Source organism: Cololabis saira, chromosome 3, assembly GCF_033807715.1.
Source record: "Cololabis saira isolate AMF1-May2022 chromosome 3, fColSai1.1, whole genome shotgun sequence".
Classification (NCBI taxonomy): domain Eukaryota; kingdom Metazoa; phylum Chordata; class Actinopteri; order Beloniformes; family Belonidae; genus Cololabis; species Cololabis saira.
This window is the reverse complement of record NC_084589.1, coordinates 14,890,069-14,917,632: the sequence shown is the minus strand read 5'-3', so window position 1 is coordinate 14,917,632 and position 27,564 is coordinate 14,890,069. Positions and strand designations below refer to the sequence as shown.

The following is a 27,564-nucleotide window of genomic DNA, read 5'->3' as shown; positions in this document are numbered from 1 at the left end:
ATTGGCTACGCAGAGGCGACACAAAGTGCACATGCGACACACACTAACACACACGCGTACACACTCAAATACAAGCGATTAATAAACAGGAAATAAAGTCTACGGAGGTTTAGTTTTAGCCCTAACTGGACCCTCTACACCACTTGTGTCAAAGTCAAGGCGCATGGACCACATCCAGCCCGTCACCTACTTTTATCTGTACCATGAAAGCATGCGAAGATGGTAATATATTTATATATACTGTATAGTGCAATTCTAAACGACTTCAGAGACTTACCTGGACATAACTTCCTGTCTAACGATGCATCTCAATGTTGTTGCCTCTGCTGTGATGGCATCTACCCACTGGATGTCAGGAACTCAAATTAAGACGTGAGTTATGTGGTTGAATGATGGATTTGGAATTACATTGTCCAAGAAAAGAGATGTTTGTCCAGGGGGAAGCAGATTAAAGACCGATGGGAAGCAAAAGTGTGTTTCTGCTTAACAGAGAGAAGCCGTGTGTTTCCTTTGCTGTGGGACAGTGGCAGCCCCGGTCTGTGTAAAGAGAGGAGGATAAACCTCTGTGATGTCACCCGCGGGTGTCTGAAGTCCAGTAGTGGGGGCCTTGGTTGACAGCCTTTATGCCGGAGCTGTTTCTTTTCTTCAATGAAACAATCTCCTCCTACCTCAGTTCAAGCTTGCTGTTGTAGCCTAGCTGTTAGAGTAGCTCATGCTAACCTGCAGGGCTAACTACTGCATACGTCACACTGGGATCAACCTGTTCTTCCATAACTGTCGTTCGGTTGTCATGTCCAAAACAACGTCTGAATAAAAGATGAGGTGGTCAGTATTGACCACACCCAGTAGCCGCGGTTAACCACGGTTAACTATGGTTCAGCGATTTGCTAAACTGGAGCAGCTGGTAGCGATTGTGAGGCTGCTATCTGAACCGAGGACGAGCGGCTAATGGATGAGCCATCTTCTGCTGGACAGAGAGAAGCCAGTGTGTTTTCCACCACCAATCTGTAAATACAATTAACATCAGTAAGTTACTTTATGTCTGATTTAAAGGGAAATACTCCATCTGTAGCCACTTCCTAGCGGTAAATTAAAGAACTGCTCATTTTAGTGCTTCCACATTGGATTCATTTTTCAAAAGCAGATGTTGCCCCTTGGTCAGATAAAAGTTATTCATTTATGTACATTATTTATGATTTAGTGCAGAGGCAGGTGTGTAATCTGATATTTATTAATTAAATTTAAATAGCCGTGTATTTGCTGTACATTACATTACATGTACGTGTGGCCCAGGATGTAGTTGAGTCTCACACCCGTGCTCTCCACACGCACAACTTTAAAGAGTTTGGAAACTTTAGCATGACCGTTATCCAAACCTTCTGTACAACAATTGATCTTGAAATCACCATGACAACCACTTAAAGAGGTCATAAAACCCCCAAAATGTCCCGAGAGGAGTATTTCAGAACTATAAGTTAGATCATAACTAGCATGGCTCACACACACACACACACACACACACACACACACACACACACACACCATTCCTGCGCAGGGCTCCAACGGCACATTGGCAGCAGACTGTGAGTGTTTATGGTTGCTGCTCGATCTGAGCGGCTCTGGTCTGGCTTTCCTCTCTCACAGATGACAGCGTCATGCGCGCGGCGCTCTGCGCTGCATGTGCATATTCATCCGGAAACGTAGAGCAGCTTTCAGTCACGTTGACCTGCAGAGCAGAAGAAGTAACCAGAGCTCCAAACGTTCTTAAGGCTCTTAATTATGTAAACTTTTCAACCAAAAAAGAAGAAAAAAAAAGTTGGGAAACAAAAGTTTTCTAATGGCTTTGCAAACCCTAATAAGAGGCTCCAAACCCTCAACATTATTTTTCTTGCTAATAAGAAGTTTAAAATACCAAACCAGTTCGGAAGTGTAACATTTCCAGCAGCAGCCGCCGTAGTTTCCTCCCTGTCAGGCTGTTTTCTTCTGATTTAGCCTGTCTTACATCCACGGAGACAGCACACTGTATGATAGAAATTCAACAGTGAGGCAAATTGGCAGAGCCACAGAGGGCGGATCGACAGCGAGAAGACAAGCTGGGAAGGAGGCGGAGAGCAGGGGAGGCAGTGTGAAAGATATAGCGAGCGTGAGATGGAGATGGCGATGGAGCAAGAGAGAGAGGCCGTGTTGGTTTATATAACATCTCCAGGATGGTCTTTGGCATGCGTCACGGGGCTGAGCCATCAATCACTCCATCTGTGTAAAATCACGAGCTGACTCCAATATTGCTAAATATTTATACTGTCACATACACACAGGCGTGCAGATGAAAAGAGCCATTCATTAGGGCCTTCTCAGGCCTGTCAGCCTGGAGATGGAGATTAGAGAAGCAACCTCCCACTGTGCCTGCCTCTCCTCTCACCGAGCTCCTCAGCCCTATATATAGAGCCATCAGGACGATAAATATCTCCAGCATGCCTCTGTTAGGTAAATACCCAGTAAATATGGCAGGGAGGATGGAAGACTAAGCTAAACAGACCTGTGTGTGTGTGTGTGTGCAAGTGTGTGTTGTGCATGACTGTAAGGAACACAGCGGGGAACAATGGGAAGTTGTCACATTATATTTTGTATGGATCTCCTGTATGGATGGCCAGGCTTTGATTTCACAGGCATCAGTGATGTCGTTGTAATTAAAATGTTGTTTCAGCTGATGATCACAAACTGAACAACGCTTCTTCTATTTTCAGCATTTGCTCCTGATGTAAATGGGTTTGTGTAACTCTATATGTCATGCTGTTTTGTTTTGCGTATTGCAAAATTCAGCATTTTGACCTTCAGTCATTCTACTTAATATACGTGCAGCGTGGATTGTGTTGTTTTTAACAATAGATGTGTAGCTGCGAGACACAGGCGTGCTTCCTTCACAGGCTGAGACATTGTCTTGCTGCTCTCTAAAAACCAAACATAATCCATCCCCCTTTATATCAGTTAGAGAAAAGGAGAAGATCCTTACAAATAAGATTGTGGTACGAGCATCCTTACACAGTTTTGATACTTGATTATTGAAATACTTGATTCTCTGTTGATAAATGTATTCATTCATCTAACAATTTTTCATGAATGTAAAAAAGGAGAATATTTGATGGCTGTGGCTCAGGAAACACAACATTGGTCTGCTAACTCCAGCGGTGGTTCCTGGTCTTGCAGTCCATATGTCAACGTGCCCATGAGCAAGACAGTTAACCCCACATTGCCTCATATTCATTCATTGTTCTGTGATAGAAAAGAGCTGCCGAGACTAAGTAGAAAAATGTGTCTGTAAGGATCTTTGTAGGCTCAGAGAGCCGTATGAGTGGATGGATGGATGTTGTGATGGATCAATGTTCTTGTAGTATAAATTCTTGGTGTCATCAACAAGACTGGAAAGATAACATAAAGATACAGTCCATTTACCAATTACAGCCTTTACATTCGTTTCAAATACTTGAAAGGCATCTTTGTTGCTTTACAAGAACAAGCAGGTTTCCATTAGCAGGGGTCAGGTGTACAACCTGGTGGCTGGACCTGTAGCGGAACCAACCTCCTCCTCACCTTTTTCAGTCATCATAGCTCCATAACAGTGAAGGACCTGGTGGGATCCACTGACTTGACAAACTGACAATCTACTGTATACCACGCGGTACAGAGCAGCGGTAAAGGACCGTTTTTACTGCGTGCCAAAGAAAAATAAGAAGATAATAAAGAATAAAAAGAGGGGGAAAAAGACGGGAAATAAACTATAACGACAGGATCAACATGAAAGGAGCTGCGATGGTTTGGAAAAAAGCGTCTGCTAAATGACAGTAGTAGTAGTAGTTGTAGTAGTACTGCATTTCTGTTTGCTGTAGCTCGAGAGGTCGGCAGTGGTGACCTCCACATGGGAAATGCTGCCATAAGTAATTTCTTACTTGCTTAATTAATTTATAAAAATATTTAAAACTAACCAAAAGTAATTTTTGGTTAGTTTTAAATGCATTTAAATCTCAAGATCGCTTTTTTTTTTTTTTTCAAATATGGTCTTTTTTTTTGGGGGGGGGGGGGGTTAAGTTTGCAGTTGAGTGTGTCCCTTTGGCTTTACAGACCTTTTGATAGATCTTTTTCCTTTTTTATCTTTTATTTTTTGAAGCACTTGTATCTCTACATCTTGTCAAGTGTTTTTACACCAGGTTTGGACAAAGAAAGCGTTCTTTTCACAGTCATCTATCTTGAAGAAGGTGTCGTTGTTTCTCTCCTTCGGCTTCCATATTGAAATATTAAAGCTTTCTGTTTCCGTCTCTTTGACCACTTTGACTTATCGTCTCCACCTAGTTTTTAGAGATCTTGAAGCAGGCCCTTTTGTTGCGATATTTGATGTCATCCGCCGCGACGGGCTTCAGATGGCTGCGTGGTCCGGGCCTTGGCAACAGAAAGACATCAGCAACATAATCTTCACACTGTAATTACCAGAATGGGGGGGTAAACTTCATTTTGATTAGTGAAAAAGCTTTTATTCTCAAACCCACATCCATAATTAATCATTAAATCATAGGAGAGTTACTGAGCACGATGGATGGGGGGGACACAGTGAAAGGAGTGTGGAGGGAGGGAGGGATGGAGGGAGGGAGGGAGGGAGGGAGGGAGGGAGAGATGTGGCAACAGAGAGAAAGGGAAAGGCATGCAATTATCTGCAGAAGTTCGACATCCCCTGTAAATCCACAGAGCCATCTGACATTGCTAATTAAAGAAACAATCAAAGGTCCACCTCCAGAGAGGAGAACGAGAGAGAGCAGGAAGAAGGAAACGGGACAGAAGCATCGTAAGAAGGTCTGATGGGGAGCGTAAGAGAAGTGGAGGAAGGGGAATATGGGTGTTATCATTTCATATGTCAAACTCCTTCCTTTATTCTAGCATTAGGCTCATTCACCACCACCCGCACCCCCCACGCGCACACACACACTAGTTTTTTCCTTCCTCGTACATCTGGCCATCACACTGAACACTTCTGGCCTTGATGCCAGTATAACTGCAGTTGGGAAATAACCACTATCAAATATTACATTGGTATAATCTTCATTCTTAAAGGACACATGTTGAGAATTATGTCATTTTTTTATGTGCTCAAGCACAGAAATGTTATGATGTGTGTACTGTAACTGTAACCCGACTGCTGGCCATTACGTTGCTTCAGCATTCCTCTCTGTGATGCTGCATTTGTACAGTTAATAATAATAATAATTAATTTTATTTAGCGGCGCCTTTCACGTCACCCAAGGTCACCTTACAGAATAAAAACAAAACAATACAAATCCGGAAAATACAATAGTAATACAATAGAAAATACATACACACATACACAATACAAACAGTTGGGACCAGTCTGACGCAGGTCTACTGTGAGTGGTCAAAATAGGAAAAAGGAAGATGTTAGGATTTTTGAGAAAACTTTGCTAGTTAGTATTTTCCTGTCAGTTGGGTTTGTGGTGGTGTGACCTCTTCAGAGTTACTCTGTACTCTCTCAAATGGCATAAGGTGCATAAAGCATTTGCATGTCAGTAAAGCTCCATATTGTGCTTTTCCTGACTTTAAACTGTTGAAAAATGGTCCATAGTATTCTATATTCAGCTTCTTTGCAACATAAGTACATTTTAAGTGGCACAGCAATAGCAAAATAATCAGTGAGCTTGTTTCAGTGCATTTAAAACGCTACGCATTTGTTTCCAACTTCCGTACCTATATCATCAAGAGAAAGCTGAGCTCACTGACTGAACAACGACAGCCGGAGGTTATGAGGTGATGCTTTGCCATCACCTGCGTTATCTCTGTACATCAGTGTCCCCAGGTCCGATCTGCCCTGCATGTTCTACATGTGTCGCTGCTCCAGCACACCTGATCCATGTTAAAGGACTGCCATCTGCAGGAGTCTGTCAATGATCTATTCAGCAGGGAGGCATCTGAAACACGCCGGCCAGCGGCCCTCAGCACTGCAGTACAGGCTGTTAATGCTTTACATTTAAAGTTCTCCACCTCTTTTGACATTGTTGCTCATTTACTGCAAAAATGCAGCTTTTAAGCTGTGAATAAGTTGTAAACAAGTAAACATCAGCGGTTTGTGAATCTCTTTACTGTTTACCGTTTACTGTTTTCATTTGGAAAATGTTTGGATTATGAGTCTTTTTCCGTTTTTTTAAATATACAGCGACTGACCACAGGCCTCAGGTTTAAAGTTTGTAAAGTCTAATATACTCGGTGCACACAATCACAGCCCATTTTTGTTTCAGCTGCTTGACTTTGTTTGAACGGAAGCATCCAAATGTTTATCGTTTACAAAATATTGCGGTGCCTTACTCACACAAAAACATAAATGATCATTTGAAACGCCAGAGCAACTAAAATGTCAGTTTTTCACCATCACATCTCAGATTTTTTTATTCCCCTGGCTACACAAGCTGCAGCTCGTATGGAGATTATATTAAATATGGAAACATGAACTTCCCAGTTATCGATATTGGCTTTTTAAGCTTTTTAGCTCCCTAAAATAGACTTTAGAAAGGCATCATAATGGACCTTAGAGAAGGCTATAAAAAAAATGAAGAAACGCAAAAAGAAAAAGATATAATGTGTTCTTTAATGTGTACCTTAATTTGAAAAGGATGCACGTTGTGATGCTTTTCTGGGACACGCATGCAGTGATGTAAGCTGCAGTGATCAGGTGTTTCAGGCCTCCGTCGTCAGACGCCCTCTCCCTGGCAGCCCTGGTGAGGTTTCTGCAGCCCCACTTTGTTCAGCTGCCGTAACCTCCCACACGATGCTCTCTTCATCTGGAGTCAGCCAGATAAATCCTCAGTCGCCTGTTTGTCGTACAACAAGCTTCTCACCTCTTATTCGGCCTTGTGATTCAAGGCACACTGTTGATCCTGGAGACGGACTCTCCGGCTGAGCCCGTTCATCCTGCACCGACTGTACTATGTAATGGAGTCGTTATACTTGAAAGTCCCATCTTTACGATCCTTCAGGGAATGGTTAATGCAGCTCGACAGCAGATGTTTTTGACTCTGTTAAATGATAATTGCCTGTCCAGGTCGTACATTAACTGTCAGCTCTCTTTTCTTATTTATTACTCCCAAACAACATTTATCGATTCCATTAAGCTTTCAAATGTTCAATAGAATCATCTCTTTATTTCTGGAAGCTGCTTCCTGTTTCTGATGATTCAGTCCAGTCTTAGACTGGAGACCAGACGCTAGGACAGTTATAATCTGTATGTTACACCTCCTTTAATGAAGAGTGAGTAACAAAGGTTCAGTCAAGATGGTTTCCAACATGATATTTTTCCTCCTCCTCCTGTCTCTTTCTCTCTCTGTCTGTCTGTCTGTCTGGCCTCTCTGGGGGCAGACCTGTGGGACTGGAGGTGGATGGAGTTAGTGTGGACCAGATTACTCTCACACCGGGTCATCCTCTGTCAGCAGAAAAAGAGCTGAGAGCAGGACACTGACCCGTGTTTGCTCTGGCCTGTGTGTGTGTGTGTGTGTGTGTGTGTGTGTGTGTGTGTGTGTGTGTGTGTGTGTGTGTGTGTGTGTGTGTGTGTGTGTGTGTGCGTGTGCGTGTGTGTGTGTGCGTGTGTTTCGCACATTTTGTGCCTTTTCTGTTTCTTCTGTTTCTTTTGTTTTCTTGTCCAGGACGGTCTTATGGTTTGTATGTTCAGTCTCGTTGCGTTTCACCATCACATTTTTTAATTGACTTTTTTCAGTTCATATCAAGCAGCACAATAATATTGTTGTTATTATAGTGGGAAAAAAAGCATATTTAGATATTTTCCCTGTTTTTTCTGATGGTCCATGATGGTGGTGAATTCATGTCCTCCATCCTTCTTTCTAACATCTCCTGGAGGCAGTGACTTCTCCTCTGTGTGGACAAAATGGTGCCGGGGCTGGACCCAAACATGCAGATGCTCTTTCGCCTGGTGCACAGTCCGTTTTCAGTTTTCATTTTCCTCTTTTCTTTTTATCCGTTTATTTTTAGTAACAAACAAATCACTTTTACGTCAACATCACTTCTGGCGTGCTTCCCTCGTTCAGTGTCGGTCACGTTCACTCCGATCTCTCGCTTAGGTGGACCTTACGCGTTCAGGTGCAACCCCGCCAGCGTGCACGCCAACCAGACAGCTCCATTGGACTGTATTAGCTTACTGCCAGCACAAAAGTGTCATTTGCACATTGTCCCTTACTTGATCCACAGCTGGAAGGTGACAGAAATATTTCACGTCTGAGTTGTTTGTCCCGTTAGTGCGGTTAATATTATGTGGTTCTGGTTTGTCAGTCACAGAGGAGAGATCACTGCTTATCTTCTCTTTTTATATATATCTTGGATATCATGATTACACACATTTAGCATTTCAAATAGCAACACATTTTTCTGCAATGAGACAAACTCAGGATTCATGCTCATTTCTGCTTCATTTTAACTTTAAATGGTCTCAAAGTTTGAGTTTACAGTAGTTTCAGCTACATATGGCAGACCAAACTCCTGTATTAATCTGAGAAAATGTAATAAATAAATAAGAGAAAAAAGAATATATGAATGACAGAATCTAATCAGCCTTTATCAGAGACTAGGAAACACGAAACAAATACTGTCACATCACTGGACCAGATAGAATGGCAAGTAGATTTTGTAAGACATTTTTTAAAATTTTCTTGAACTTTGAGCCAGAGTCGCTGGAAGATCGATATCGGTCTTCAGAGTCAGTGTATCGGTGTTCCAGCCCAGACGGGCCCTCTGTCACTCTGTGCCCTCATTCGCTTCTGTTTATTCGTCCTTGGGTTGTGTTCAGTGCTTCTCCATCTCTTCCTCTCTTCCTCCCTCTCCCTCTCCTCTCTGCCCTGTCCACCTGGTGTCAATCTGGCCGCCGTATAATTGGTTGTTTTTTGGTTGGCCGGCCTGTCCTCCGTGGCGTTGATTCATGGCGTTTGTAAAGGTGACAGTAGCTGCTGTCCCTACCAGACAAAGTAGAGCCATCAGTAGCTGGACCTCAGCTGACCTGCTGGTTTACACGCACACACACACACACACACACACACACACACACACACACACACACACACACACACACATGCACACACAGACGGCACATTCAGCTTTGCTTGAGGGGGCACATGGGAGGAAAGAGAGGCAGGGAAGGTCATCTTGCAACACCTTGACCAGAAAAGATCCTCAAACACTCCTAAAACAAAGCAACAAAAACTCACATATTGTTTTCACATTTTCATTTATGAGTGGATGCAAATGAAGCTGTCAGTGTAACACACATAATGAAGGAGACCCAGGGTGTGTGTCCACTACAGAAGTTTTGAATTCGTCTAGACTTTTAATGTTGTTTATTTAACTGACTGGAACTACTGTCTTACCCAGAAGGCATTCGCTTCATGTATCATTTATGTATAGAGGGTTTGGTTTGACGTCACTTCCCCACTGGACCACGCCCCCTTACTCGCACTGAGTGGCAAAAACAGCTGCAACTAGTGGAGAAGACAGGATAACAGCCGATTATCGGCTTAAATTAAAGGCAGTTGGACTTGACAGTGACCCGTACAGTTACCTGAAGAACCAGTGGTCCATGGACATTAATATTTGGTACAGTTACCAAGAACCAGTGGTCCATTGACATTAATATTTGCCCATGAATCGAGTTTCTGATATTTATATGTACTTAATTTCTACGCCGGAGAAATACACGAAGCAAAGTTTGAAGGCTTACAAAAGTCTTGACGCTCGGTCCGACTTCAAGGCAGGATTTGTTGTAGAAATTAAAGTGATGAGGACACTGAACTTTATGATTTGACCGTTTAACGTTAGCTACCCAAAAATCCAACATTACCTGATACAAAATGGGAACCGTAAATCCACGTTTCGGTGTCTGGATCCAGTTGTTTCTGTGAATTGCAGCGACCCATTTGTCTCTCTTAGGCTTATTTTTCGGCAGTCTGTAAAAGGATAACTCCGATTTCTTGCTAAATCTATGAGTACAGTCGATCGCACAACAGCTCTTTCCCATTTTAGATGTTTGAGTTGCTCAAACTGAAAGTCTTTCTGCCACTCAGTGGGCGTAACCCACTGTGAAGTGGCATCTGTGACGTCATGCACATTCCCTCTATAGCTTTATGTATAATCCCAGTTCCCAAAAAGTTGTAATGCTGTATGAAATATAAATAACTGGATGCAATAATTTACAAAATTCACAAGCACATATGTTATGAGCAATGGAGCAAGGAAAACTTATCAACATGTTGAACTAAGGAAACACTGGTCAGCTGTCATTGGTCTTATTGGTTATATTTGTTTGTGTCAAAGGTTTTCTGCTGGTACAGTATCTGGACTGCAGGTGGACCGGTTCAAACCAGACTCCTCTACCGCGCCTTCGTCCTCTGCCACATACATCCATAACTAAAGCGTGGCGGAGCATTGTTGTGTGGATGAGCATATGTTGATCTGAAGGCTGGATGTACCTTTGAGCATTAATGTTTCTGTTCCAGCTGTGCAAAGCAGCTCATTCCAGCAGTATTCACGTATGCCCCCCCCCCCCCCCCCCCCCAAACCATCAGAGATGCAGGTTTTTGAACTGAGTGCTGATAACAGGCCATATGGTGCCAGTCCTCCTTATTGTGGAGGATGTAACATCCATGGTTACAAAAACAGAATTCCAAGTTTCCATTTTGTCACTTTGGAAAGACGGCATCATTTTCTATTCCTGTTCACACGCGCCTCATCTTTGCATGTTGGAGCTTTAACTTGTGTTTGTGGTTGTCACATTGACCTGTGTTCCTGAGCTGAGGCAGAACAACGCCTCTTTTTACTTTTACAGATATCCAGTACTGAGTTTCAGTCTGGCCCCATGCGCACAGAGATTCCTCCAGATTCTCACAAACTTTGGATGATGCACTGTATACGATTAGATATTCAAAGTCTTTGCATTTTTACTCTGAAATTGGGAAATTGCTTTAAAAAATCTGTATATGCATAAAGTTTTTCCCAGAGTCATAAACCTCTGCCTGTCTTTGCTTCAGAAGTTCCACTATTCTACTCCCAATCGTGTCACTCACCTGCTGCCAATTCACCTAATTAGTTGCAGGATGTTCCTCCGGGTATTTTTTTTTTTTTTTTGCACTACTTACTTTTCCAGTCCTTCATTGCCCTTGTCCCAACTTTTCTGCCACGACATTCAAAACAAGCTCCTATTTTAAGTCTTCTTTTTGTTTGTGACCATTTCAGATTATATTTTATTCACATTTTAAGTTCAGATCAGCTTTACTCATCACATGCAGTTATACGTTGGAATTGTTTATAAATGGACTCATAAATTCATGCACTTAGTAAAATAGACACACCTACATGTGCACACTGAGACACACACTGAACATGGTGTCATGCGCTCCTTCCCTGCTGACCTGGATATATCCAGAGCTGACACTTTATCTACTTAGCAGTGTCACCTTCAAAGGCCTCTGACACACACAAATGCACCTCCTCTTCTGTAAACATAAGAGCCCGTTGTGCGTGTCAGGTTTAGGGGGGATCCATCAGCTCTGTTTAAGGTTCTGGCCTCATATCTATAATTGAAGGGAATCAGCCGGTAAAAGGATTTTGTGCAGAATTGATCATAAGCTGCGGCTCTTTCATGGTCCTCCTAATTGATTAGCGGAGCATCTCCCCCCTCTCTTGTGTTAAAAGTTTGATACCATATCATTGACTTTGCTTGTTACAGCGCCTACACACGAGTGTCTCTGTGTTTCTATACTTCTTAGAAACCGATTAGCCTCTAATGTGGGCAGAACTGAGGTTAAACTTGTGGCTTTCAGGTTTTAGAGCTCACAGCCACAATGTCCTCGGAGGTGTAGCAACACCGAGGCGCAGGCGGACGCGCACGCTCCCGATCACACGCGCCCGTGTTGGTAAGTAAGCGCGTATTTGCAGCGAGTTGACCTGTGTTACAGCGGCTGTAATTGATTGTGTGTGCACCGGTGTCTCGGTGTTAAGGTTAATTTCTCTAACTGCTGGTAAGTGCTGTCTGACCGCTCCCCTGGCGGCCTCTCGCAGCTGAAGAATTGCCACTTAGAGGCCCCGGGCCCCCGACACCGGCCAGCCTATCGATCCGCTGATCAATAACTGCATCTGTACTATACACTGAGCAGCCTGCTACCGGTCTGCTGCTAACGCACCCACCGGTCTGAGGTAGGGAGTCACACACCTCACACAGGCTCGTCAAACCGCGGTCCGGGGATCTCTAAAAGGTCCTGAAAGGGCTTCCTCGGGACTCGGCGGGAAAATGAGCTTCACTCTAATTACAAGAGCATTTAATTCACTTGAAGTTAATTTCATTGGAGCAGGGATCAACTCACTGCAGACTGTTGTGTTTCTCTCATATTTGTTCCTGATTAGGTTCCACAAGTCAACAAGAGCAGAGCCATATGCAGAGTTTACAGCCACAACGTTTTTATTGGCTGTATACAGGGTGCGATTCGCCGGTGGGGATGGTGGGGATTCCCCCCCCCTCTGGTTTACACGTCCTACCCTCTGCTGAATTATTCTTATCCTCGGTGGGGACAAAATGTATCCCCCCCACCCAAAGTATTTTCACCATTACATCGTAATTAATAACAAGTAATAACAACCAAAATACACAGAGTCCGTGTTCATTCTGCTTGTGCTGTGATTTGGATACCGGGAGCGAGTCAGAGGCATCGCGCCCACAGAAAGCAGTTTTATTTTGAAAACCAACCGGATTTTCTTGCATTCCAAAAGTCCGACTTCCGGCCCGCCAAAATAAAAGATACAGTCAGTGAAATGAATGAAAAAATGAAAAGAATCCAGAGCAGCATATCCTCATATTTTACAGGATCACAACCAAAAATCCAGAGAAAAAATGCGACAGAAGATGAAACAAGATCTGACATTGCTGATCGAATGGTGGACAGCAGCATCTCCCCGGCTGAGGAGAGCTCCCATGTTTTCTGTTAAACTGATATCGAGAAAGAATTAAAAAAAATATCAATTTTGTTTATTTTTATTTGGCACATTTAAAAACAATATTAGGAGAAACTATTTCTGCAAATGCAGTGGTTCAGTTCATGTTCAAAATAGGCCTACCGCCTACGTAATTTAGCTCAAGTGTAAGGTTTATCTTTTTGCTGCCCACAACTTTTTATCTTACTTTTATCTTAGTAGCTAGGTTTTGTCTTAGTTTCTTAGTCTTGTTTTTAGTCTTCTTTGTAAAGCGCTCTGAGATCTGTCGTTTCAGGTGAAAAGCGCGATATAAATTGAAATTATTATTATTATTATTATTATAAACAAGTTTTCATATAGCCTATACTGTTGTGTGGTAATTTTTCAGAATAAAAATATTTCTCAAAATGATCCCCCCCCCTCTGGTTTTTTCACAAATCGCACCCTGGCTGTATATACAGTTCCCCAAAATGTTAGTGAAATAACAGATTTACATTCACGACCGGCCCAAACTTTGCTTTCGTCATGTGTTGTATGAGCCAGATGTGGCCCAAACATCTTACGCCGGTTGTGCTACAGGACACAGCGGGAGTTGTGAGGCCCGGTGTGTCCCAGAGGCCCAAATCACATGTCGACTGGGGCGGAAATGTGTGGTCGAGTTCGGGCGGCCACGCTCGTCTTGAATCCTTCAGTCAAAGCCAAACGTGGGCCAGAGTAAACTGCAGAAACGGGCCGCCTGGGAGACCTCTCCTTTCACTGCTCTTTTCCTCTCACAGGTGAAAGACCGGGTTCTCTCCAAAAGATCCCCTCGCCAAACCTGGTGCCCTTCACGAATTGATTATCTGTCACTGATTCGGTGTTACAGCCGCCTTCCTGTACAACGCTTCCGCTCTCATTTGTGAATCAAAATGGCACCAGCGGCTGTCTCGCCTTCCTCGTCTTCCTCCTGTTGTTTTATTCCTCTCAGGGAGCCTCCATCTTGTTTCAGATCACAGCCAATAACGTGGCCTGCCTCTCCACGTCTCCCTCGTTCTCTCTCCTTCCTCCTGTTAAAGGAACCAGTCAGTCAGAGCACTCAAATCACATATTAAACAGGCATCAGCCTCTCGCCGGGGCCAAATCACGCTGTTCAAATGTTGTTCTTCCACCGGGAGCGCGGGACAACTGAAGAGATGGGATCTGCAACATTAACTTGATTCACGGCTGCGGCGACTGAGTGACACTCCATAAACCTCAGCGGGCCGCCGCCGGGCCCGGCCGACAGCCCCCCGCGGCTAATGTGACACACTAGCAACGCATAGCCGTGCACCCTCACAGCGGTTCCTCCACTCTGGAGCGCCGGCTTTCACGGGCACATACAGGGGGGGAAATGGTTCAGCCTCATACCGACATCACACACCTGCGATGGAGAGCATGAACACACGAGCTGTGTCGTCTCAGGTACGCAGCAGCTAAACAAACCTAGCTGGGTTTAACTCGTCGTTGGTGAGAGGATGAAGACGGGCCGTGTCAGTCAGGAGTGTCACCAGGCCAGATCTGAATAGCTGACTGACAGGTCCCTCCTTTCCTGGAGCTGGTACCGCCCCCTGGCAATCGGACGGATACTCCGGTGTTCTGCCAATTTCTGCTACCTGCCGAGAAATGCTACTTTGTGGTTCTGTGCATGCACACAGTCGATTTTCAAAGTTTGAATGCCACGCTAAATTGATAATATGGGATGTTGAGTATTTGATCCTTCAAAAATACACTACCCATGACATGAATTGCATTACACTTTGTGAACATTATACGATAAAGAGAAGAAAAAAAACAATTCTATCGCTTTATTTGATATTAATTCAGTCATTCGCCTTTATTTAGCCAGGCAGGTCATTAAGAACATTCTTATTTACAATCACGGCCTGGCAAGCGACAAGGACCACTTGGGGGGAAAAGGAAGTGTTTAGGAAGTAAAACAGTAAAATTGTAGCTCTACAAAGGTAGAAAACCATTAGGTAGCATTTTTTGGCAAAGCAGCAGAAATTGGCAGAACACCGGACTGAAATGCAGCACAGATAAGGAATTTGCCGACACCATGTGCATCCTCGTACAGCGTAACTTTGCACGCGTCTTCACGGTGCTCAGCGGTGCCCCATACTCTTAGAGAGTGTTTGTTAGGCGCCTTTCATGGCACTCAAGGTCGCCGTACAACAATCAAAATACAAAAACACAATTTAAACAATAGAGAACAGCAAAGTTTGCAGCAGAACATAAAAGACCACGTAAGTTGTAAATGTACTTAGTTGATTAAAATCTCATTTGTGAAACAAACTTCACCAGTAAAGTCAAACATGACATAGACATGTAATGACAACCAACAATCTTTGTGAGTGTGGGGCTGGATTCTGAATGGCTGAAGCTAGAATACGGTAGTTTCATATTTCTGTGATGACTAAAGCAGATTTATCACCAATGTCACACTGGATAGACTTTACAACAACATATATAGTCCATTTTCCACTTATTTCCTTAATGTCCCCATTTACATATGTACATTATAGGTTCATACAATATTGTAGTGAAGCCTGACAACGACACTAACGTGGAAAAATGGATCAGCTTGACGGGGGAATGGAGGAGCTGGGTTGTCGTATCCATCTACTCCCAGTCCCACGTCCCATAAGTCACCGAGCCGCAGCTGTACAGCTGTTTCACACCAGCTGTTGTGGATATCGGTCGCTCTAGTCAATGAGAGTGGTCCCCGGAAACTCCACGGTGACGTCAAACCGCGGCGCCTTCGCGCCAAGAGAGGTCCGGGATTGAAGCGCTGCATCCACTCCTCGTTCCTGGGATTCTTCTGTTTGCTGGAATCATCTCGTGTCGGAGTCACAAACACTTTTCCTTGTTCAACTTTTATCAGATTGTAAAATAAATCGTGCAGGTGACTGGTGAAGGTTCATGTTCATGTGTGTATGTGCCTTTAAAACACCTCAGAGGTGCTGCATCCTTAATGTGTCGCCTCTAGGAACCTGTTTTAGGAACCGGATTTAAAAGCGTGAACATGTATTTAAGAGTTAGAGAGAAGCAATCTTCCACATTTCTCCTGCTTTGTTAACAAAACTCTATTCCTCTAAAAGTGTAATCCTACAGTAAACATGACTGGATGCATATTTTGCAAGAAGAGACCAGAAAACTCTTTATGTTGTGTTTATGTGTTACTTTTATACTTTAAAACTGAGTTAGGAGTTGAGGCTGGAAGATGCGTTTAACATCTTTAACATCTTTGTTTGCAGCCTTGAGAACGATGATCGTTCCACTTCTCTCTTTATTAGTTCAAGTTTCAATGGTTTTATTTCCTGGACGGTCTCACCACGCAGTCCTTTCTGGGTCTCTGGCTCCTCCCGTTCACATTTGTACGTTGGTGTAGCGTCCGTTTCAGCCGCCGGAGAGCTGGTGGTCAAACCTGCTTGTCCGGTGAGAGCAGAGTTAAATATCCCTCATCTCAGAGCCTGTATACACTGGGGAGGTGAGGGTGAGGGTGAGGGTGAGGGTGGGGGTGGACCGGCACAGTGAGGTCAGCACAACTCTGACTTTTTGATAATATCGTCAACCTTGTGAGCGCAGACCTTTAAATGACAAGTGGAGATGGGTGTATCAATGATTGATGAGCTTGTTCCTGCATGTGCTGTGATCCCAATAAGTGACCTCAGGCCCAAACCCCCTCCTTCCAAGTTGTTAACTTTTTCAAGACGACAAAACAAGAAGAATTTTGTGAAGAAAAAAAAAATGTAGAAGTTTGAAAGGGTTTGCTAAACATAGGAGGCTGTAACTCAGGTGTCATCACTCACTTCTGGTGACATGGTTTTGCATTTTCACCTGATGCGATTAAATTCATCAGTCTCATCTTTATTCTCTCTGATTCCCATTTTTCTGCACGGATTTGCCTACAAGTGTCTGAGCCAGGCGCCGTTCAAACAATGGCATTTCTGACACTGTTCCTATCACCTTGGAAATGCCATGGCAACCTGTGATCTGAGAGGGCACACAGTGGCTCAATTAGCACCAGCCGTATCTCAGCACCCTCTCCCACCTGCAGAACATCTCCATATCCTGCCTCCTTACACGTGTTGACACAAATACGGGAGGTGTGACATCCACTTTTATGTCGTTTTAGGTTTCTGTACCCGACTCCGCCGTGTTTATGTATTTTAACACTTGTTATTATGAGGATCATTAAAGACGAGCATTCAGTTGGATGTTTAATTTGAGCAATGACAACTGTTCTTGATTTAGTTTGTGGTCTTGTTCAACTAGCTGTCATTACATTTAAGTATTAACAAACAACTTCAGACAAAAAACAACATACAGTGTGACGTTTTTCACTCAGGTTGGGATGCGGTCTGGACTTTGACTGGTCTATTCGTAAACCTTGCTTCTTTTATTTACAGTCACTCTGTTGTAGATGTGTAGCTGTGCTGCGGGTCATTGTCCTGTTGCATGACCTAAATTTCAGCTGAGTTGTAGCCCTCAGGTGCTGTTGTCTTTCTCTGCACAGTCTGACCCGAGGGTACGTTTGTAGCAACATTCACTCCTGGGAAGATTGACAATTTTCACAATTGTCTTGAATAATTTCTGCTGGTGCTTGGAAGTGGTCACACGTGCAGCAACAATTGCCCCTCTAAGACCGTTGCTTATGTCTTTTCCTATTGGCATTGTTGTTAACACACAACTAAATTGTTCCAGATCAGCAATCTGCCAAAACAAGGGCTGATTATCTGGAGCTTTCCCTCTTAAATTCAACAAAAGCCATGAGGGGGTTCTTGGTATTGTGGCGCTAATGAAACTCATTAGCGCCACCCTTCACCACAACGGCGATACTGCAGCCAACAGCGAAGCCGGCACGGGAGAACGCGCATGCAGCGTCATGTGACGTCACATCTGCAGGACAGCGCAGGAAATTCGGGACCGAGGCAACGGAGAGATACACTAGAGGGCTCATTCTTTTTGGTTTGGAACACTTCATCTGACATTATTACTAGAAAACTTAAAACGTATACGGATTTTTTTTCATAAATCTTGCCTCAATCTTGCCTCAAGCTCCTTTAAGATTCACTATAAACTAGTGTTGTGCCGATTGATCGGGCCTGATCACGGCATTTTCAAAACATCGGTATCGGCCAAAAAAGTATCGGGACATACCTAGTTATTAATGTTTTTAATATATATTAAATCGTTTTATATATCGTTGCATTTAACATCACTTCCGGCCGGCGAAGTAAGCTAAACTAACATGGTTTACATGTTTGAATTGTGAAATGTTATACATGTTCATGTTGCATTAAGCTGCTGCTATTCATTTCATGCCATTCAGAATGTTGCTCTAAGGTTAAGACAAAAATTATTTTAATTTTCTTGTGTTTGTGAGTTTGACTGGATGTCATTCAACTACCTCTTTTGAAGTTAAATTTATTTATTTTTGGTATTGCACTATTCTGCACTTTTTGTTTTAGTTTACAATTTCATGTTTTTACATTTTGTGGCACCAGAGCTGATAAGCTTTGTTGAAATATATGTCCATGTTGTTCTCCAATGGACAATAAAAGAAACATGGGATAATTTAGCTTTAGTCCTTTTTTTCTTTAATTAATTGCCAAAATGTATCTGATCAGGAAAAAGTATCGGAAATGTATCGGGAGCCAAAAAAAGTGATCGGATCGGGAAAAATCGGGATCGGGAGATACTCAAACTCAAGTGATCGGGATCGGATTGGGAGTTAAAATATCCTGATCTGGACAACCCTACTATAAACACAGAGAAACAAGAAAGAACATAGGATTAAAATACAGGTTATTAACCTTTAAACACAGCTGAATGCTGTACCTTAGCTTTCAAAGCTTGTTCTAAAACGTGGATGTGTCTCTGTTTCTGCAGGAATCGTCTCCAAGTCCTTTGAATGTCGCCTGAAAGGCCAGGGCGCCACGTTCGTGGAGGCGGAGGCCGCGGAGGCGCTCCTGCAGCGGAAGGACTCGCCTGACGCCTCGGGGGCCGAAGGGCCGATCCAGCAGGTCATCATCATCCAGGGCTACGGCGACGGGGAGGTGGCCATCGACCAGGCCCTGGAGGAGTCGGCCGCCGCCACGCTGCAGACGCTGGCCATGGCCGGCCAGGTGGCCGAGGTGCTGCACATCACCGAGGACGGCCAGGTCATCGCCTCGGGCAGGGAGGTGGCCTCCACCGGCGCCCACCTGGACGGCACCAGCACCCAGTACGTGGTCCTGGACTCGGGCGACGCCAGGAAGGAGCTGAGGGCCATGACCGGAGGAGCCGTCGCCCTCGCGGCCGCCGCAGGGCAGAGTCACGCCGTGTCCGAGTCGTCCACCGCCCTGGACGCCCTGCTCAGCGCCGTCAGTGAGATGGGCCACCAGGAGGAGAAGCAGGGAGAGCCGGCCGTCGTCCACGAAGTGCTGGCCCCTCAGATGTCCGGGGTGGAGGTGAAGGAGGAGCCGGAGGAGCTGCAGGTCATACAGGAGACCAGCCACGAGAACATGCACGAGGTGCTGCAGCTCGCCGCCTCGCAGATGATGAAGGAAGGCCTGACGCAGGTCATCGTCAACGACGAGGGCACCCACTACATCGTGACGGGGCTGGACGACTGCACCTTCCAGGTGGAGGGGGACGTGTACCGGGAGGCCGAGGCGGCCGTCGGGGCGGTGCAGCAGGTGGAGCAGCAAGCAGGGGAGGAGATGGTGGTTTATCTGGACGGAGCGCCGCATAATATCGTCCTGGAAGGCTGAAGAAGAGAGAAATATGGAAACATTTTACTGCAAAAACTCAGAATCTTAACAAGAATATTTGTCTTACTTCTAGTTAAAATGTCTCATTTTAGTAAAACAAATCTCATTACACTTAAAACAAGACTCATCCTTGAAAACAATTTTCACCTGTTTCAAGTAGATTTTCGCATAAAATAAAAATCTGCCAGTGGAACAAGATTTTTTTGCTTGTAAGATAAATCTTGTCCCACTGGCAGATTTTTCTACTTATTTCAAGTGAAAATGTACTTGAAACTGGTGAAAATTGTCAAATAAGTTATTTTTCTGGTAATGAATTGTTTTAAGTGTAATGAGATTTTTTGACTAGAAATTCAACATTTTAACTAGAAATAAGACAAATATTCCTGGTAAGATTTCGAGTTTTTGCAGTGTTGTTTCCATTTCCCCAGTTTGCTTCTTTTAAGGTCTGAATTAGACTAAACGTCAGCTTGTGAAAACGCTTCTGTTTAACCGTTTTCTGTTTTCTTCATCGGAGCTCAGTGAAACTCAGGTTAAACTTCAATGACTTAAAGGAACAGTGAAGGAAAGACGCTCTGGTGCTACATGTGCTCGACACGCACACGGCCACCAGTTATAAACCAACAACTCCTTTACTGTCATGCAACTTAATGAAATCAAAATGTATTCTTCTGAGATATTTTTTAAAAATGCATCTAATAATCTGGGAGTTTGATGAATTTCACTCCATAGTGCAACAACAGGTCCCTTGCTTTTCCTTTTCTTTGTTTTGTCTGAGTTAGTTTTGTTCTGCAGTGAGACGAACGTGTCACTTCAGCCTGTCATCTCTCCTTCCAGCCTCTGTAGCACATGAAACCGTCATTTGTGGATTCAACAAAACACAAATTCCAAACTCATGATCTCGGTGTAACGAAACAAGGACGAGGATTATACATATTAGTTTTTTGACAGCCCTTCCCGTTTTGCAAATGCTCTAAATCTAATGAAATTCAATTTCTAACAATAAAGATTGAGTCTAATTTTTATCAGCTGTTTCTTTGTGGATGTTTTGTCAAGACAACAGTTGGGCGTCTATACGGAGGTTACGCGTCCCGTGCAGTCCACGCGCACATGCGTGCACCAGCCGATGGCTCCCATCATGCCCTCTGATCACTTACGCAGTCATTATCATCTCCATTATCGTTACCATCGTCATGATCGCCATCATCCTAATTGTCATCCACTCCTCTCTGCTGCCATCAGGCCCATTCTCTCCAGCGCATCCAACACTCTCATCCCTTTTTGTCCCCCAGCTGTATTCATCACTGGAGGGAGAATCAATATTCATTTAGGCCCCTACACAGGCCTGGTTCCTGATGGAGTGAGTGGGAGAGCAGTATGACGGCTGCAAAAACACCGGGCAACCGCCGCTGAAAGTGCAGAGAGAAAGCACTCACACACACCGAGAGCCACCAAAGATCATCCCTTTAACACACACACACACACACAGCTGTACGAGAAGGTGTGCTGGGGGAGAAAGTGTTGGAGGAGTGGGCAGGAGAAATGGGAGCATTACAAATGGCTGTTGAGAGTGGTGAGGCCAGAGAGAAGTGAAAGAGCGGTGAAATTCACAAGCGCACACAGAAAGGAGCCTGCGATTTCACGCACCTGTCTGCCTTTCTGTGCTGCTCCCAGACTCATGTTCAATTTATAAACTCGCACTATTTCTCCTTCCATTCACCAAAAGTTGGGCACATTTAACGGAGGTCACGTTCTTTGTCCACTCCGCCTGTGCCGGGGATGGTTTATCAACAACCAAGAGCTGTTAGGAAGCGCAGAGGTCTTGGTTTTTATAAGAGAGGACCGATAAGCCAAATCTCTTTATGATGAGCTGCATGTATACGATGAGGACGTGTTGGGAGTCCATCACGGGCGACGCAGCTGAGGCTTGGACCCATCCATCCGTTCACCATCACTCACCAGAGTCTGGGTGACAGGAGCAGCAGCCGGGGTGAGTGGTCTGGACCTCCGTCCCCCCGTCCACCTGCACCGGCCCTTCAGCACGCTGCTCTGGAGCAGAAAGGTGTGATCTCTCCAGCAGTACTGGTTCTACTCAAGGAGGGTCCAGCTCTCATCACCACAGCAGACCAGAACAGGGTCTGCCGGTTCATCTGTCGATTACTCGCTCTCTTCTTCCCCGGCTCATGAGAAAGACCCCTGACAGGAATAAACTCTCCCACTTGAGGCAACACCTCCCTCCAGACCCGGTAGTCTGACACCAAAATCTCAGATTCAGCGGGAACAGAAGCAGCGGTTTTGAATCATGAGCGTTCCTGTCGTGAATCAACGCACACCCACGGGGAGCTACCTCTCCAGGTGAGTTCACTCTCCATGTGAGCTACATGGGAGCTTTGTGAAGTCGGACAGAAACTGGAAGCTCTTCTGTGGAACTGGAGCTGAAAAAAGTTCCAAAAAAGTAAAAACAAATCTCGTTTAAAGGGGACCTATTATGAAAAACATGTTTTTTCTTGCTTTAACATATATAAAGTGGTCTCCCCTCAGCCTGCCAACTCAGAGAAGGAGGAAAGCAACCAAATTCTGCAGTGTCTGTACAGTGTGTGTACAGTGTGGATCTACGAGCCGTTCAGATTCTGCTCCCGTCGTTACTTAACGACAGGAGCAATTTACATCGGTTGGCCTCCGATGCGTGAAACAACGCCCACAACTAACTCCGCCGGCTGGAGGTTCCGCCATTTTTTCGTAGCGGTGTATCGCGTCATTCAGGCAACCAATCAGCACAGTGCCTCATTATCATAGCCCCGCCCACTCAGAATCCTGCATAGATAATGAGGTTAGAGAATGGGAAGATAAAGACATGGCTCAGAGGCTGAATTTTTTATTTATTTAGCAAAAACAATCAAAAGCTTGTTTTTAAGACATTCAAGGCTGTTTAAAATAGGTATTAGATGCCATAGATGCCATGCCCCTTTAAGCTAAATCAAGATATCTTATTGATGTGTTCAACCGAAACAAGAAACATGCAGAGACCAAAACGAATAGCCCTCTCACGAATATAATCAATACTGTAACCTTTGTGACTCTCAACTGACAGCAATAGTTGCTAACTAAGTTAGCACATGTCTCCTGGAGGATCTGGTCTCATTCGTCCACGCTGGATTGTTCCAGTTAGTCCAAATTGTGTTTGTTTCTAAGCACAGACGTTAAACCTGAGCTCCCTCCACCGATTCTCCGTAGGACTGAGATCTGGGCTCGGGCATCTCCAGGAACTGGTGTCCTTCAGAAAGCTGTGGCTCATTAGTTTTGGATCATTGTCTTTGTTCCAAGAGGTGGCCTGAAATTGGATCGGCAACATATTTCTTTACATATCAACGTAACCCTCTTTTTCATGATCCCATGCATCTGATTAAGGTTCCCTTGAGCCTGAAGCAGCAAAACAGCCCATTATTACTCTCCCACCACCATGTTTCCCACCACCTCTCTCGTCCTTCACCAAACAACAGCATCCAGACCAGATCCATCATGAAGCCAGTGGACAGACTCGCCAGTCTCATCCCCGAGGTCCAGACGTTCATGGACAAACTTCCATCTCACTTTGATGTGCCAAAGGGTGAGAAAAGGAGTTCTTGGACAACCAGATGAGCCTCATGAGTCCAGAAGAACAAGCTCAGCCACAGTCATCGTTACAGACATCCAGGGATTCCTGTTCGGATCTTTCACTATTTTCCCTTCAAGGTTTAGGAAATCTTGCACTTTTAACCACTTTCAGATTTGTTCGTAACACAATCGGTCTCCTCCCACTTTGCAGTGATGCAATTTTCAACTTCTAGAATCTAGTGAAACGCTGCAGCTGGGCATCACGTCTCTTTTGTGAGTGTTTCGATACCATGAAACCACTTCCTAAAAATTTAAGAGGAATTTCTCTCAATCAGGTGTTTAATATCACATCAGGTAAAATTATATAACGCAACAAATATGTGTATAAAGGCGGATCAACTGCTTGGTGGGCAGCACAGCCAGTGGTTAGCCGTCATCCCTTTAGCGTATTAGCATTGAACTGAGGATGAAGACCTTCAACTGAGCACACTGGTTTATATTTTAAAGAGAATATCCTTCGTTGTGCTATTAATTGTGCTAACTGAGCGCTGTGGGTCGGCCTGCCAGGGTCACAGGATCAAGCTAAGCTACACAGCAGGCAGCTTGTGCAAACTCTGCAGTCAGTAATAACCATCAAAACACTATTTGAGGGTCTCATTTCAAACATTCACTTGTGCGGGTCATCTGGAGGAGGTGGAAGCCACGCTAAGTCATTTCAGGAGTTATATTTTAGGACCAACAGTCAGCTGAGTGGAGGCTGTTCCCAGCAGAGCCCGCTAATCCTCTTTTTAGCTTTAGCAGCACTCAGATGTTGTTTTGACATTAACATTTGAAATGAGCATATTTGTAGAGATATGACCAACATTTATGGAAAGTAACATCAAATAGCATCACAGGTTAGCTTAGCCACTTCCCAGAAAACCTCTGGGTGACATCACAGGAGGTTTGTCCAGTTCTTCTTACAGTCTGACCGGAGCAGCAGAGAAACGCTTAAAAAGACTATTCTCGAGGGTGTTTTCAGGAAATTGTGTCAATGTTTGAAATAAGGTTATAATTGTATCTCCTTTACGTTACACTAAAGCATTTTCAGATTCAGATTCAGACGACTTTATTAATCCCTTTGGGAGGTTCCCACGGGGAAATTGACATCTCCATCTCCCTCACACAGCACTGTCATATACAAAACAAACACCCCAAAAACCAAACAGCCATATAAAGATAAAAAGATAAAAAATTTGAAATAAAGATTAAAAATAAAAAGTGCAGTGCCATAAAATAGAATAGAAATAAGTGTCATGTAATAATGACATGTGACCTCAGTTAGGCCTGGACTCCCAGTGCAAACCCACTGTGCTATTTTCTTCCTCTTCCTGTTTTGCATGCTGAATATGAATGCATGTGCGGTCTCACGCGTGCACATTATTCTACATATCTATCTGAATGATTGTGGTCTGAATTGTGTGCGTCGCTGCCCTGCTCCATGTATCTCCGTAATCGAGGCCGCATGGCTCATCATTAACTGCAGCAGGCCACTCGTGTGACATGGAAGAAGGAGAAATTAGCAGCCGTCAACCAGTGATGAGTTCATTTCCCGACAGGCCTCTGCTCCGCAGAGTCCTGCTGCAGACGAGCAGACGGCTGATGGAAACCTGCCGCTGAAACTTAATTGGAGAGCCGGAAAAGGCCAGCGGAGGGAGGGGCGAGTCAGGAAAGGAGAGATCGGGATGAAGAAGTGAAAACAAGGGTGGAAGTGAAGTATAAAAGGCAGCATTTAAAAAGAAAAAGCACTTTAATGGGGTATCTTAATGTCACAAAAGCACAGTTTTCAGGTGCCTAAATGTACCGCTGTTATTTGCTTCCTGCGGGTGTAAAACTTTCAGGGGAAAATCCACTGGGATTGCTGCTGCCCCCCGTCCGTGTCTCTCGACTGCTTAAAGGTTTAAGCTGATTTTATTTTAGCCTACACGAGCTGACCGCAGGAGAGAGAAGTTGCCGATCAGCTGCGTGATCCAAGTCAGTGGTTTCCATGGTGATGTTCACAGCAACAGTTCAGACTAAAAATACACAAAAACTTTCTCTTAAACTGCAGCTTGTTTTTTTCTGACTCCTAATGACAAGATGTTGCAACTGTGTGTTCACCAGAAGTCGTTCCTGCACAACGCTGGTGGTACATTTGTGTTTCTGGAGTAAACGGATAAGTTACAGGCCGTGTAAGTTTTTGTTTTCTTTAAAAACCCTGCTGCCGGTTTGTATTGGATTATGTGAGCTAGTTGGGCAACTTTCTGTCATCTCAAGGTTTCAAGCAAAAGAAAAAAGAAAAAAAACTACAAGTCTGTTGCTTTAGGGAGTTACATGAGAGATAGATTTCCCTGTGTTTCGATGAAAATCGAGGCCTGTAGAGCGAACACTGGGCTGCAGAGCCGCTTAAAGGAAAATATTTTCTTTTTCAGTTTCATTTCCTGACTCTGCTAAATCTCAGTTCCACTCGTGCTCCCAAACATTATGTTCATTCATTTCTACGATGATTCTTTTTCTCTTCCCAATAAATTGTTGATTCTTTTTCAGAAGTGGAAGAGCACGAGTCTGAGAAACATCACAGCAGACGTCGCACATTTCGACATTTAACCAACGTCTCTAGTTTGGACGGTGCAAGACTAGTTTAATGGAATATAAAGAGAAAAAAAAACATGAAAGAAGCAGAAATTGTCCTTCTTTCAACAGCATATGAGGTTTGCACTTTACACCGTTCCCACAAATGATTTATGAGCTAAATCTATAATTTATAGGGAAACAAAGAAAGCAGATAGAAGGTAATACAAAATACTCTTGAATTAAAATAAATAAATTCAATCCCACAAATAATTGGCTGGAAAAAAATGTACTTATTTATTGTAGAAACACTGGTAGAAGGGTGTAACGTGTGAGGGTTGTTGCAGCTTCACCAGACCTGCCACCGTTGTGCCACCAACGGTGGACTGGGCCATCGCAGGCGCGTTGCCAGTACTGGGCCTGGGTGGCACTGGCCCACACACATTACTCACTGGCCCTCCCAGAGAACTTTGATCCAAATATATGTTTCACATAAACATACCGGTATTCTAAAAAATTATATGAGAAAAGGTATAAATATAAACGTGATTTGTTGTTGACTTGTGTTCAGCCTTTATTTTTTTTTCTTCTGATTAAAACAGAACTTTTGAAACAAGTTGTAGGAGCCTCGGGACATAGGCCTAATTGATTGCTCTGGTTCGTACAAATTGAGCTGCCTTTAACCAGCAAGCTAGCCGGCGTTGCGGCCGACTTTATCGCCAAAACAATGGCTAAACAGAACTCATTGATTAGTTATTTAAAAAAATAAAAAATTTGAAGAAGACATGCCAGTGCCTCGGACTGAGTCCACACCCAGCCCACTTCTTCACACTCAGCCCCAGAGGAGGTTAGCTCTGCTAGAGGAGTTAGCCCTGCCGCTGGCTCGCCGGCACCAGCGCTCTCTCCCGGTCAAACTGCAGTAGGCTAACCCTCCATTTATCCGCAATTAATGAACCACCTTTAATCTGTCTGTTTATCGTGTTTTCTGCTTAAAAGTTTTTATAAGTCCGCTTTTTCTGGGACAATATGGCCCACCCATTTTTGTCCTGACCCACCCAAAAAAATATTTCCTTGCTATGTGTCTAATCTCTCTTCTGTTTCATGAGGGTTTAAAGGGGACCTATTATGAAAAACAGGTTTTTTCTTGCTTTAACATATATAAAGTGGTCTCCCCTCAGCCTGCCAACTCAGAGAAAGAGGAAAGCAACTAAATTCTGCAGTGTCTGTACAGCCGCCTGGATGATCCATCCAGTGTGATGTGACTTCTACGAGCCGCTCAGATTGTGCTCCCTTTCGTTATGTAACCAAAATGCGATTTACATCGGTTGGCCTCCGATGCGTGAAACCACGCCCACAACTAACTCCACCGGTCGGAGCTTCCGCCATTTTCTTATAGCGGTGTATCACATCATTCAGGCAGCCAATCAGCACAGAGCCTCATTATCATAGCCCCGCCCACTCAGAATCCCTCATAGATAATGAGGTTAGAGAATGGGAAGATAAAGACATGGCTCAGAGGCTGAATTTCTAATTTATTTAGCAAAAACAATCAAAAGCTTGTTTTTAAGACATTCAAGGCCTGTTTAAAATAGATATTAGA

At 44.1% G+C, this 27,564-nt stretch overlaps 1 protein-coding gene across 1 annotated transcript in view; it reads left to right on the top strand.

The window, feature by feature from the left end:
* znf407 (zinc finger protein 407) overlaps positions 1–19,889 on the top strand; it is a 177,950-nt gene extending 158,061 nt beyond the window's left edge. The window contains exon 10 of the mRNA XM_061716334.1: positions 18,922–19,889. Within this exon, the coding sequence (XP_061572318.1) occupies positions 18,922–19,784 (863 nt within the window). The 3' untranslated portion in view covers positions 19,785–19,889. The remainder of the gene's footprint in view (positions 1–18,921) is intronic.
* The last annotated feature ends 7,675 nt before the right edge of the window (positions 19,890–27,564 follow it).